General features: G+C 35.5%; 2 protein-coding genes across 4 annotated transcripts; one reads left to right on the top strand and one right to left on the bottom strand.

Annotated features, from left to right (window-relative positions):
- Positions 1 to 5,139: 5,139 nt before the first annotated feature.
- LOC123227714 (protein CANDIDATE G-PROTEIN COUPLED RECEPTOR 7-like) lies at positions 5,140 to 6,801 on the bottom strand. Its single transcript, XM_044652835.1, has one exon. The coding sequence runs from the start codon at positions 6,663 to 6,665 to the stop codon at positions 5,346 to 5,348; it is 1,320 nt and encodes a 439-aa protein (XP_044508770.1). The 5' UTR covers positions 6,666 to 6,801; the 3' UTR covers positions 5,140 to 5,345.
- Positions 6,802 to 7,691: 890 nt separating this feature from the next.
- On the top strand, positions 7,692 to 13,708 carry LOC123225837 (phosphatidate phosphatase PAH1-like). Of its 3 annotated transcripts, XM_044650146.1 has the most exons (12): positions 7,693 to 7,849; positions 7,984 to 8,192; positions 8,389 to 9,714; positions 9,814 to 10,409; positions 10,521 to 10,594; positions 11,577 to 11,661; positions 11,792 to 11,878; positions 12,285 to 12,357; positions 12,850 to 12,893; positions 13,001 to 13,129; positions 13,207 to 13,305; positions 13,399 to 13,708. In XM_044650146.1, the coding sequence occupies exons 3-12, from the start codon at positions 8,541 to 8,543 to the stop codon at positions 13,453 to 13,455; spliced, it is 2,418 nt and encodes an 805-aa protein (XP_044506081.1). In that variant the 5' UTR covers positions 7,693 to 7,849; positions 7,984 to 8,192; positions 8,389 to 8,540; the 3' UTR covers positions 13,456 to 13,708. The 3 variants fall into 3 exon arrangements, with proteins under 3 accessions (XP_044506074.1, XP_044506081.1, XP_044506090.1); XM_044650139.1 differs by having other exon boundaries at positions 7,692 to 8,192; XM_044650155.1 differs by having other exon boundaries at positions 7,696 to 8,192; positions 9,817 to 10,409.
- The last annotated feature ends 887 nt before the right edge of the window (positions 13,709 to 14,595 follow it).

The following is a 14,595-nucleotide window of genomic DNA, read 5'->3' as shown; positions in this document are numbered from 1 at the left end:
CATTCATATGATCACATGATAATACCATTTTCCATTTGTCTTTGTAGGTCAATTGCCATGTATTGACACTCAATCATATGATAACATATTATTTAAGTATTGAATTAAATACTAAAAAATAATTACACATGATATTTTCCGGTGATCATAATGTTCACCGTAAAGTGATTACACATAATATTTTGATGGAAAAATAAGGAAATAAACTTCTTCACTGTTTATAAATATTTATCACGGAAATGTCACTGAATCCTAGTACAAAAACCTTTTCTTTCATAATCACATGATAAATTATTCTTGTCTCTAATAGAAACCCCAAAAATAATTTCAATACCTTCAAATACAGTAAATCAATTTTTTTTTTGTTTTTTGGCCTAAATCTTACTGGATCAACCACAACAATTTTCTTAGTTTTGGATAGAATTTAAGTTGGAAATGAATGTGAAATGGTTTGTAACCACAAACGAACCATGTGCTTTATGCCCTATTTAGCCAAAAACAGCAGAATTCGTTTATGATTTACCAGTCATATAGGGTGAGATTTTCTTTCGTTCTTTTTAAGAAGTTGTTCAAAAGAGTAGTGCATGTTAGTTTGAACCATAAAATTATCTGTGAGGATAGTTAATTTTATAATAAAGTTATGTAATTAAATATTATTTTAACTTTAATTTAAAATAATTTAATTAAATAATGATATATAATTATTGTACCTCATTTTTTAAAGATAAAAATTGTTATTTGGTGAATCTATATTGACTATGTTATTCAGTTTATTTGTTTTGGTTGTCTTTTGTTGAGAAAACTCACATTTTTACCAAATTTTATAGGTGATGTCAGACGTGTCATCCAATATAAAGATGTCAAGTATATTACCGGTGGTAAATGCAAGAACAAGGGAATAATATGTTGAAGTAATAATAATATATGTGCCTTATGATAGCAAGTATGTAGATGGTAGACACCAAGTAGACATACAGTCGAGTATTTGACAAGATTTAGGCGTCATAATGCATCGGGTACATGAATATGTCAATGGCATCATCTTCCGTTAATCAAGATTTTTGTGTATGACTAATAAAGTAATCAAATTTGTAGAGAAAAATTCTAAATTCAAACTTCTTACATTCTTCCCCTTATTTGTCTACAATTAGTCTTCTTGAAGTATTTTTTCTCTCCCTTCAGCGTCCAATCTGTCTGACAATTCCAAGCCTTTTCTCACACATGGTTCACATACGACGCCGTCACTCTTTAATATCCGAAATATGTTAGAACTTAAAAAAAATATATAGCTTTTTTTTGGAAAAATATTATCAATACTGTAAAAAAAGAGATATTAATTAAAATATCCTATAGAGTCACTTTTTCTTTTTTATTATACATAGATACCCTAACACATAAAATATTTAAAATATCTTTATGTTTTATACTCACCCAACAAAAACTCATTCAATCAAACATAAACTCACCTAATCAAGATATAAAACTTAGGACTAGATTCGAACCGAATCAAGCTCGACTCACAGCCAGCTCAGACTCAGCTCAATTTATTTATGACCGACTCGAACTCGACTCAAGCCGAACTCGACTCGATTCGAGTTTAACTTGACTCATTTTTCATATCAAAACGACATCGTTTTATATATATATATATGATCAAAACGACGTCGTTTTGTATAAAAATTTTTTAAAAAAATCTATCGAGCAAATCCGAACCAGCTCAAACTCGATCGAGCCAAGCAGAACCCGACTCGTTTTGGACTCGAACCGAACCGAACAGAGCTCAAGCTCAAACTGACTCGGCTCGAGTCCAACCCTAATAAAACTTATCCACTTATTCAATCAAGATTAAAATATGAGATAAAATAAGTAAAATATAAAAAAATTTTATAACTTTGACCGTGAAAAAGTTGGGTGGGTCGTTGGCTGACTGACAAAACACCTAACCAACCAATTTATTTTTAGAAAATTGGTTGGCTAACCAAGATGATTGATTGACCAACCTATCCGACCAACCACCCGATCAACCTCAAATCTTATAATCTTCTTCTTTCAAAAATAGGGTCAACTTAATTATATAGGTATAAAAGACAAAATAAATCACTATTTTGTTTGTATCCCTTAAAAAAAGAGTATTGAATAACAACACCCATCTTTTTAACTTCCTAAATAAAAGCTCTAGTATTTGGACCTTATAGTCAGAATGAACAGCATCAACACGACTTTGATCTTATGGGTCAACGTTTGGGCCTTTGAGGCGATCCAATTTCTCCTATATATTGGGCTATTCGTGTGAGCCGAGGGATCTGCTGCTGTCTGTTTGTAACGGACTACGGCTGTTACTTGAGTTCATCCTGGTTTCAGACTCTATTTACCTTAACTTAATCAAGAAGAAACCGAGGAAAATGAATATTTATAATAAGCGCTCACGAGATCTTCCTAACATTTTCTGGAAAGCTGGTCATAGATACTTGCACCCTAAGAAATTTGAAACAGAACATAGATTTAAATGCCCTCTCAATGAAAGAACAGGCAGATAATATTATTCAAAACTAATTTTCTTGCAGGTATCTTCAAATCAAAGTAATTGTTCTCATTCCTTGCCAGCCAGCCCCCCCTTAGTCAAACGTACAGAATTTATTAGGAAACCATAGCCAGAGAGAACAAACCAAACATAACTATTCCAATTGTTTTTGGAGAAAACCAAGAGATAAACAATAGTTAGCAATTAGCAGGTTAGAGAAGCAACAATGACTCCAAGAAGTTACAAACAATGGTGAAGATGCAGATCTGCATACATGCTAAACAGATATTGGTTGGAAATACTAAAATGAGGCATGATTCCTCAGCAACTTTTGTAAGGTAGTCTTGTGACTACAACAGTTTAGCCTAGATGATTAATTGGCTCTCTAAATTCTTATCACTTCCTATCAATACATTCCTTGGTTGCCCCATTCAATTGATAACAAACTTACCACAAATCAAAGCGCATCACTTACAGAGTATGAGATATCCAAGTTGTGGACCAAAGGAATTTGTAATTAGAGTTCCACAAAAATCACACTTTAGGTTATTTCACACTAGGATAAAAGCATTGGCAAATTAAATCTCAAAGGAAAACAAATCTTCCCTGGAAAGCAGGGCACTGGACAAGATGGCATATTATATTCTAAACGTCTTCCTAATGTCTAACATAAGAACAAATTAAATCCCAAAAAGAAAACCAAGTCCACGTAAGATACTCAAGTTATGGTGCAAAACAGAATGGAAGGAATGAATAAATTATTGATAAAATTCTTTTGGCAACTCACATATCACATAAATTCCACAGTCAATTACAGAAACAAAACATGCGTCATTGTCCTCATTCAGAAAAAAAGTAGATATGAACTTTCGACGAGATTAATTGGAGAAAGAAGCAATAGGAGATGTTAGATGTAATAAGCACTATCGCAAGAAAGTGCTGCGAGACATTGTTATAATTAATAAGAGAAATATTAACAACTCTCTCTTTATCACTCTTTCACACTCCTATTGACAAATGCACAAAACACAAAGAAAGTCACAACTTAATAATATATTAAATACAGGATAAGATATTGTAACACAAATTTGTGACATAGTCCTAACCATTGATCCAAGACAATCTAATGATTTAGAAGCTCCTAACTTGGTAATAAAAATAACTACCTTTCACTTATTTCACTTATCTATTGGATTACATTAGATTAATGGCCAAAAGTTTGTGTTACAATAGCCCAACCCATAAAAGAATGCGATGAATTTTTCAGTTACATGTGTTAAGAATGAAGAGAGAGTGTGACAAGGAGAGTTTTGCTAGCATCCCTCACATTAAAAAATAACTCAAGGGTAAAGGAGATTGAGAAAATGAAATATAAATTTGTAGTCTTTCCAAATATGGCATCCATTTGATGCATTCAACTCAAAACTTAATGAATAAGCATCACAAGTATGAAAATGCATGTTTATCATTCCACACATGCACTATGCACTTTATAATTTCACAGTACAGAACTAAAAGTGACACTCAGACACTTTCTTCAGACCCAAAAACCCCTTAAATCCCTAGACCTTCCTCTACAAGTTGATGTAGGTTTAAACCCTTAATATATTGTTGATATCACAATTTCCCCACTAAGCCCAAACCTTTTGGTTAACCTATACCAGTCACATGTTTTAATAGCACAAATACTCCTTGGATTCCATAATCCATGAAGAATAGGATCTTTATCAATTTTAACCAAAAGCACAACATACAAGAGACAGACAGAAGGATATCACACTTTAGCCTATGCAACATAAAAGCAAAGACTAAAATCAGCAGAAATATTTTAAGTAACATAAGAATTATACTGCATGGCACATGTTCCAAATACTTCTGCAATAATTCTCCTTTTAGGCAACAAAATTTCTCTGTGTGCTACTATTATCTTATCAAACTCTGCAGAAGAAAAGTAATCCTAAAAAAAAAAACATTGGATCTCATCAAATTGCATCCCACACCCACCGGCAAAAGGAAAAAAAAAGTACATTTGATCTTCACAAGAAAATTCCAATAACAGTAAAGAAACTATCATGAACTCAATGTTCCAAATACTTCTGCAATAATTCTCTTTTTAGGCATCAAAATTCCTGTGTGCAACTATTATCTTATCAACCTCTGCAAAAGAAAAGTATTCCTAAAAAAACAACATGCAAGCAAAAGAAAATATTGGATCTCATCAAATTGCATCCTACATCCTGCTGGCAAAGGGAAAAATAATACTACAAGTAGGGCTGGACTCGAACCGAGCCCGTTCGAGCTCGAGCTTGAGCTCGGCTAGAACGAGCCAGCCTTATACGAGCTCGAGCTCGAGCTACTCGCCAAATTTTTCAATTAAAAATTTTGATACAAAATAACATTGTTTTGACCAATATATATTAAAACAACATCGTTTTAATAACAAAAAATGAGCCGAACCGAGTTCAAACTTGGCTTTCGGGAGCTCAAGCTCAGCTATATGTAAACCGAACCGAGCTCAGCTATATGTAAACCAAGTTGAGCTCGAGCTTAAGCGAAGCTCAGCTCGGTTCGAATCTAGCCCTAACTACAAGTAGAAAGGAAAAAAAAAACAAAGTACATTTGATGTAACTCTATAATTCAGAATTCACTATCATCTTCACAAGAAACTTCCAATAATGGTAAAGAAACTATAATGAAATCAATGTTCTAATGACATAAATTTAAAAGCTGAAAAAAATAAAACCCAAAAAAGAAACAGACTTGATACAGATATTCTACCTGTAAATGAAAATCTAAATGATCGTATTATAACAATTTACCAAATTCAAAGCTCAAACTCCTCATCCCTGAGAGCCATCTCAGCAGCTTCTTCTTCCTCCTCATCGAGAACAAAGTACTCATTTCTCTCAACAGGCCTAAACATGTAGAAAATCACCATATAAAACACCAAACTCGCTGTCTCCTCAGCTGCATTGCTCACCCATTGATACTTATAAGCAGCAATGGTCTTAAGGGCAAACACCACAATTCGCGTAAAATACAAGTACCCAATCACCACAATATAAAATTGCCTAAACAAAGTTAACTTCGCCAAGTTTCTTGCCGCCTTCCCGTCAGTCTTTGATGTCTCCCTCAAAGACCTTATCGACCACACAATCGGGAAAATAATCGCGCAACAGCAGATAATATCTACCAACAAAAACACTTGGTTCCATGTCACCCAGTCCTTAATAAACGGCCCCGTTTCACCAATCACAATAGAAGCCACGTTGGCCAAAACCTGTAACGGAATCACAATCATCAAAACTTTCTTCTCCCTCTCTTGCAAAAATGGTTTCAAAAACGACCACCCTGTCCCGATCAAAACGATCACCGTAAAAAGCAAAACGACCCTCAAAAACTGGAAAATATAAAACAATATATCCCAACCGTGAGGCGTCCCTGTAACTTTCACGAAATGTTTATCCTCCGCTGCGCAAATCAAATTCAACGCCTTCGTCAAAAGCAACCCCGCCATCAACAAGTGAATTCTATGAACCGATTTCTTGTTCGTGACACAAATGTAAATCCAGATTCCTACAAACGCTACGTACAATAACGAGTAGAAGAAAAACATAGAAGGCAGCTGAGTCAAACCGGCCGAGAGATAATCTCTCGAACCATCGCGATCCAAGTTATAAACTTCGGTCCGTACGTCCATTGTGACCTGAGTTTCCGGCGCGCAATTTGCGAAGAAGAGAGAGTATTCATTGGGAGCCGTGACCGGATAGGATTGGTTGAAGCGAGAGTGAGGCGGTGGAGAGAGGTCACGGAAGTTGAATAATCGGAGAATATAATGAGAATCGAGGACGCAGAAGTTAGGGTTTTGTTGGATCTCAACGAGGACTTGAAGAAGGGATTCTTCGGAGAGAAGGAAGAAGCCGAGACGAGAAGGGTTAGGGTTAGAGGCGGAGGTTGAGGAAGAAACTGAGACAGAGCTGACGGAGATAGTGACGTGACCGGTGTGTGTGAATCCGAATTTTTCAAATAAAATCATGGGGCGGGAGTCGGCGGTGATGGTTAGCTTTCTGATCTCGGCAGTGGTGAGAGACACAAGGGAAAGGAGGAAGAGGAGGAACATCAAGAGCAAGGGTATTTTCGCCATTTTTTGGAAAAATGGGTGGAGGTTGCGAAGGCCGGTGGAAGTTTGCAAGGAAGCTAAAGAGAGAGAGAGAGAGTACAGAAATATAAAAAGTTGTTAGTTGTTGACGAAAACGCCATTGGGATCTCAGATCTAGTTGTTTGCTTGTGGTTGTGGAGTTGAATTGAAGTAATCTCTTCAACATAACGATGTCGTTTAGAGATAAGAAAGGTTTCTTCTTGCTTGTGACTCAGGGCTCATTGGTCTCGGTCGAGGGTCCGGCCCAGACAATAAACTAAACCAACCCAACATACATGTAGAAGGGTCCGGCCTGAAATTTTATAATTGATTGATCCGTGGTTGGGCAAGTAAACTATCTAATATATTTTTAAAGATAAATATTATTAAAAAAAAAAAAAACCTCTCCCTATCTCGTAAATTATTGAAAAGCCCGTGACTTAAGAATAATTGAAGACAAAATATGTATATCTTTTTTGGGACCATCTTCGTCTCATTCTTCATCTTTTATCTCAAAACTCAAGTGGTCCGAGAAGCATTGGAAATATCAAAAGCCAAAAACCAAACTTGTAAGCACATGAACAACACGTGCACCTTACCTGTTTCGTTTTCCACGACTGTATAGGTGTAGCTACCTCACGAATATCCGCTCTCATATATGTCAGTTGACCTTACATTATCAATTTTATCACCAAACCTTCCTTCCTTTGTTGTCGCCGATGTCATGTTTTGTATCTTTGAACAACTAATTAAATAAAAATTTAATTAATAGAATCTGGATTAATCTTTAATCATGAGATTATGTTTATATAGTTTTAAATATTTAATTAATTATATCAATAAGATATTAAAATATAAATTAAAAATAAAAAAACCATATAAAAATAAATTATTACCTACCTTTAGGTTTGATGATGGATTCAATACAATACGTGGTTTTTTCTGAATGCCTCGTATAAGAAAGAAGCGTTACTATTGGCTTAAATCAGGGATAGATAGAAGGTACAGAGAGAACAGGGGCTTTTCTGTGATTTTTGCAGAACTCTCATTAATTAAATTTTCTTTTCTTCAAGACAGGAGCACAACTTGGTGATGCCACGATTCGTCCATGGGAACCAGAAAGACATCTAAGTTTCATGAAATCCCGTAAAAACCCAACAGAAAATCGATATTTTCATATTACCTCTAAGGTATTCTTGTAATTTCATGCCATCTACGAAACTTCTTGTCCATTCTCTTCAAATAAATAACAATTAATTGTCAGGCATGAGTGGCATCTGTTTATGACCCTGGTTTTTTTTTTTTTTCTTTATTATCCAAACAGCCCTTGGTACTTCAAATTTCGAAGCCTCCAAGAATCTTTAACTTCCCAGAATTTGTAACACAAGAAACAGAAACATAGTTGAAAATTCAACACAATTACCGTGACTTTGAAGAAGGGATAGAGATAGACGCATAAGTCTTCGATTTTTTGAGCTGCTAGAACACTTCCGTCATCGGCTTTATCGATTGTTTGATTGCGCAGAAAATCTGGTAAAAGTCTCGAATGGAATTTTTATATTGTCTTTTGTACTTTATAAATGTTCCAACTTTCCAAGCTTGTTAATTGTACCTGTGTTTGATTGGTTGGGTGTGAAATGGCGGCTGTAATTTTCCAAGGTTTATTTTCTTGTGGCTTTTGTTTACTTGTTTATGTCTATTTATTCTTGATTTCTAAATTGAAATGCAGGTTCAAACATAATAATTATCTCTTGAGTTGAAGTATTGGGTAAGAATTCTTTTTGGGGATTATTTGATTGGAAACAAAGATTAGTCTGTGAATTTGAATAGGGTATAGTTCATTTTTGTAAAATTTTGAGAGGTTCTTAGTAGATCAATGAAATGAATGTGGTGGGAAAAGTTGGGAACCTGTTCACCCCGTTTCATCCCTTTGGTGGTGCTGTTGATGTGATTGTAGTTCAGCAGCAAGATGGGACTTTTCAAAGCACACCTTGGTATGTGCGGTTTGGTAAATTTCAGGGTGTTCTGAAAGGAGCTGAGAAGTTTGTCCGCATAAGTGTCAATGGTGTTGAAGCTAATTTTCGTATGTATCTTGATAATTCTGGGGAAGCATATTTTACTAGGGAGGTTGATTCTGGTAAAAGTAGTGAGGCAGATGGAAACATAGAAGCTAATTCTAATGGCAATGGTTTTCTTGATGGTAAAATTGATAATAGAATTGAGGTTTGTAGACTTGAACATAGTGTATCTGATTCTGGGGTGACTCTATTGCGAGATGAGCGTGATTCCTCTGCTGCAGATAGACTTCAGAGAGCAGAATCTGATGGGGATCGAGGGTTTTATGAATTTCAAGAGGAGCAATCCTCTTTGGAAGGTTCAGCTGAGTTATCAGATTATGGATCTAATCAGTATGAGAGTTTAGATGGTGAGAATTATCGGGAATCACAGGGCTCAGATTCAGAAGTTATCTTGTTTAGTGTTGATGGCCACGTACTGACGGCTCCCGTGTTGGCATCAGAACAGTCTACTGAGAATGTGCAACTAAGTGCACCTCAATCTCATTTGGGCCCAGCTGATGGGGCTGACGTTTGTGAGGGCAATGGGGAGTGTAGTTCAAGTGATAATACATGGGCTGATGATTATATTAGCAAATTGAATTCATCTACAGCTGATATGGCTTTTACAGAAGAGATGGACACATCATTGGAGGTTCAGAGTTCTCAGGATCAATTTCTTGAAAATCATTTAATTGGTAATGAAACTGAAGATGCATGTAAAATTTCCCCCCCATCCATATCTGATTCTCCTGCCAACAGCAGGTCTCCAAATCTACAGGTGGAAGGAAATCTAGCTGAGAACGTGGCAGTGGATTCAGGGAGAATTGATCACTCAAGTGAATCTATTGATCCTGTTGTTACTGACCCAGAGCGGATTGATGAACAATTTGGTAAATCAGAAGCTGTCGAAGGAATAGACAATTATTCTGGAATACCTGTGCCCACAGATGAATGCTGTAAAAGCACAACTTCTGGTGAAGAAAATTTATCAGGCATAAGTAAGGACCTCCTATTGGCTTTAATTTGTAATAATGAAAACTTGTACCACTGACTGATTCTTGTTGATTACTTATTTTCTTTCATTCATCTTATAATAGCAGGGTTTGAGATATCACTCTGTGGGAATGAACTGCATGCAGGGATGGGCTTGGATCCTGCAGCTGAAGCCTTTGATTCACATCGCATATCAGAAGATGAATTCAGAAGCAATGCAGCTTCAATTACTAAGAATGGAAACTTAGTTGTCAGATTTAGAGAGAGGTACTTATTGTGGGAAAAAGCTGCTCCTTTTGTTCTTGGAATGGCTGCATTTGGCATAGAATTACCTGTTGACCCAAAGGACACAGTTCCGGTGGAACAGGAGGATACACAGAAGTCTAAGGATGATGAATCTGGAATTACATCTACTCCTTCTGGTCGCAGGTGGAGGCTCTGGCCTAATCCATTTAGAAGAGTCAAAACACTTGAGCACACCAGCAGTAATGCATCAAGCGAGGAGGTATTTGTCGATACTGAATCTGGTTCACTGAACTTAGAAGATGCTCCAACATCTGATGGCAATGTTGAGGGTCCTAACAAACAATTTATTAGGACAAATCTTCCCACTAATGAGCAGATAGCATCTTTGAACTTAAAAGATGGTCAAAATATGATTACTTTCAGTTTTTCTACCAGAGTTCTGGGAACACAACAGGTCTGCCCACTATCTATTATTAATTTCTTTTCCAGATGAGGATTATTGGTTACAGAGTTTTTTTTATTTATTTATTTATAGTCGCTGCTGATTCACATTAGTAATGAACAGGTTAATGCTCATATTTACTTGTGGAAGTGGAATGCTCGAATTGTAATTTCAGATGTTGATGGAACAATTACCAAGTAAGCCATCTAATTTCTTCATTGAATAATCTTCCGAATTCTAGTGTCTTACTTGCCACAAGTTTCTTAGTCAATGAGGAGGATACAGTTGTTACTTAATAAATTTTAATCCATACATGCTTTTCTTTTACAAAGTTATAAATTTGTAACTATTATGCTAGAGATTTTGCTGTACTTTGTGTATGTACAAATTAAGAGATCAGAAATTATTTGTACAAATGATTAAATTTACTGAGTAGAACAATTCATTGGAGTTATCAAGTGTGTGCACATACATTAAAGTTTTCATTCCAAGGAAACCAAAATGAAATGAGATAGGTCGATTACTCTTGTTTGATGTTTGATCATCTAGGTTGTTGTCATCCCTTGGCCAAAACATGTTATGTCTCCATTTGTGAGTTAAACTGGGTTTTAATTAACAGCCTATGTCTGCTGTATTCACCACTTACATTTTTTCTCCTGTATTTTATCTTTCCTTACTATTTTCAGTCATTGGTCAAAGCATTTGACAGAAAGGTTGTTATATGCAAATACTTGTAAAATTTGCTGGCAGCATGGGTAATTAGCAATGCATTTGAAATCATAATATTATGAATGTTCATTAGTGTAGTCTTAATACCTTAAGTTGTCATGTAAGTATTGAAGTTGTCGAAACTTCCATGTTGTTGATCTCTTTTTCAATGAAAATTTTCTTCATAAGGTAGAACCTCCCAGTTCATGCTGAAACTTTGACAAGTGATTAACTGACTGAATTATTATCCTGGTGCATTGCTGTTTTCTGTTGTAGATGAAAAGTGTCTTTTTCTGGAGTTATTCTTATTTCTTAGTTTTTAAAACCAGGTTGCTTGTTTGATCATTATAGCAATTATTGTTTCAACTGCATAAGCATTCTCATGCAGGCCTTGAGATGATCAATGTTTTGTATCCCAGTCAAGTATTGTTTATTATGAATTGTGCATCATGTTGGTGCATTTTCTTTCAGGTCAGATGTTTTAGGCCAGTTTATGCCTTTGGTTGGAAGGGATTGGACTCAATCTGGTGTAGCAAAACTTTTTTCAGCTATCAAGGTTTGTCTCTTCTCTGATCTGCCTTATTTCATGAAATAGAAAGAAATCTGAGAGGCATTAATGTATCTGGAACAGAATGGATTGATATTGGTTGATTGACATTGAGTGGTAAATATTATGCATATTACAGGAAAATGGATATCAGCTACTATTTCTGAGTGCACGTGCTATTGTTCAGGCATACCTAACCAGAAGCTTTTTGCTGAATCTGAAGCAGGTACTTAAATGACCCAGTTTCTGACATTTGCATCTACTACTATGAGTAATTGTGTTTATTTGTTTGCAATAGTAACTATAATCATTAAGAGTCAAAGTTAGAGTAAGTAAGATGGGCTAGTTTTTTCGTGAGATGATTGGCTCTGAAATTAGAAATTTTTAATGTGGTAGGGTCAACCATGGTCCAACCACTTAGGTCTATTAAATAGTTGTGTTTAATTCATCTTGAGAAAAGTACTTTTGGCTTATCTATGCCCTAAGTAATATGTTGGGCCACTATTGTTGGTGGTTTTCCTACTGGCTCAGTTTGTTTTGCTTTGTGGTTTGTGCTGGGCTTGCACTGTTAGGTTGTGCTTACTATGTTGAGAGGATAGCAAAAGCTGATATGATCTTGTCTATTCTTGCAGGATGGAAAGGCTTTACCCAGTGGACCTGTTGTTATTTCACCAGATGGACTATTTCCATCATTGTACCGTGAAGGTGAGGTCTTCTCCTTTTGAAAATTTATTTGATGAATTGAACTAACTGCCTTAGGCTTTAGCTGTATCTTTTCTGATGCCAATTGTTTTCTTTCTAGTGATATCATGATTCTATTTGAAAATTCTTACTACTATGAAGCATCTTTCATAACCAATTCCAAGGCCACATGAATAGATAACTTCATAATTTGAGTTTCAGTATTTCACAGCTTTGATATACAATGTTTGTGTGTGTTTCCTTGATATGCATGTTGTCTTGGTTTGCCATTACCATACAGAGGCAATAGATATTCATCACTGCATCATCGACCTTTTTTGAAGAATATGGTTTTCTTAGTAATTTGCAACTGATATTTTCTTCTAATTTCCTTAATTTGCATTTTGTGCATGCCTAATATGCTGGCTATCTTTTATCCTTTGTTACTTTTTTTCTTCAAATGACTTTTCACTCCCATCGCTGATTTCTTTTCGCCTTGTGTATGACTAATGGCAGTGATAAGAAGAGCCCCTCATGAATTTAAGATTGCTTGTCTAGAGGTAAATACCATCCAATCAGATCCCATTAAGTTGAAGCTGATAGCAGCTCTCCAAATCCTTGTTTCTAACTTCTCACACTTGCTAACCCTCAAATCCATTCCTTGCAGGATATTAAAAAACTCTTCCCATCTGACTACAATCCCTTTTATGCGGGGTTTGGTAATAGAGATACTGATGAACTCAGTTACAAGAAAATTGGCATCCCAAAGGGGAAAATTTTTATCATTAACCCTAAGGTGCAAAGTTTTCTAATATCTACCAGTTATTTTTCTTCCTGTTCTTCATGGTTCTACTAATTCACTTGAATTAACAGGGCGAAGTGGCCAATAGTCATCGCATTGATGTTAAGTCATACACATCTTTACATAAGCTTGCCAATGACATGTTTCCCCCGGCCTCTTTGCTTGAGCAGGTATGATTCATGAAGGTTGAAAAAGAAGGCAACATAGCAATGGAATATGTTGTTTGTTATTTGTTTATAATACTGCTTTTTTTAACTCTGCAGGAAGATTATAACTCATGGAACTTTTGGAAAGTTCCATTGCCTGATATTGAGATTTAGTCAATTCATTTTGGGGTCAGTTGCCGGAAATCAATTTGTACAATGGCGAATGAAGATGCCGATTGGTTGCTGGAAATCGCTTGCGAAATGCAGATCATACTGAGATTCTTCCTGTGCACAATCTTCACACGGATATGAATTTGATAATAGTGATTGGCCCATTTATGTTACATTGTGACGGCTTTATGATTTGTATACTTCATCTCAGACTGTAAGATAGTCAATGAATCTAAAGCTCTCATTCACAATAAAACTTCCCTCCCTGCACATGATCACTGACACCAGTAATTTCCAGAGTCAAGGCCGTAGAATGTTTAACATATTAACAGCCTCTCTGGCTATTAATTTTTTTTCCAGATGAAGATGATTGGTCAAAAACCCTTAGCACCTATTGTAAATTATCAATTAACTCACGGTAGCACCCGCTACAATGTCACTTAACCCCTAATATGCCTTTGGAAAATGTCACGTACTGTCAGCTCACGTACCATAATTTCATGAAATTCCCTAAAAATGTTTACCAAACAATGTCATTTAATGCCCTTCGTAAAAATATCCCAACAGTAGGTGTGATTTGCCTAATAAATGTGATCACGTCAATTGGGCAAATGACACGTAGCTATAGACTTTTCCCTATTTCCATGCCAAATCCTTTTTTTTTTGGCCAAAAATATAAGATAATCCATTCTAAATCAGTTTCCTATTAATATTGAAATAATTTTCTCCATAAGAAAACATAATATTCATTTATTCAAATTCCAAAATTCATACCTTAACATTATTCTAGTGATTCTATTCTTATAATCTCCAAAGTGTTGGCTAAAATCTATAACCTCCACCCAAATAGTTAATTTAATTAATTACATAAAATATTTTAACCTTAGTTTAAAACTCCGGCTAAAAAATTTCCACCTTGACTAAATTCTAACTATCAATGTGCTTAGGCCTCTTGTGCTAAGAGATGCCAAATGGAAAAGCTTGGTTTCCTTATTATTTTTTGGTAATATTCAATTTAATTAATAATAATATATTTTTATTTAAAAAAACATAGAAATTCCTCAACCAAACAGTAAATTAGTTGGAGTGAAGGGGCCAAGCCCGTTAACATGAATCCATTAACACCGCTTAGAAGGAGAGACG

This window comes from Mangifera indica, chromosome 1 (assembly GCF_011075055.1).
Source record: "Mangifera indica cultivar Alphonso chromosome 1, CATAS_Mindica_2.1, whole genome shotgun sequence".
Classification (NCBI taxonomy): Eukaryota; Viridiplantae; Streptophyta; class Magnoliopsida; order Sapindales; family Anacardiaceae; genus Mangifera; species Mangifera indica.
Note: the sequence above shows the minus strand (reverse complement) of the source record. Positions and strands in the feature narration are given on the sequence as shown.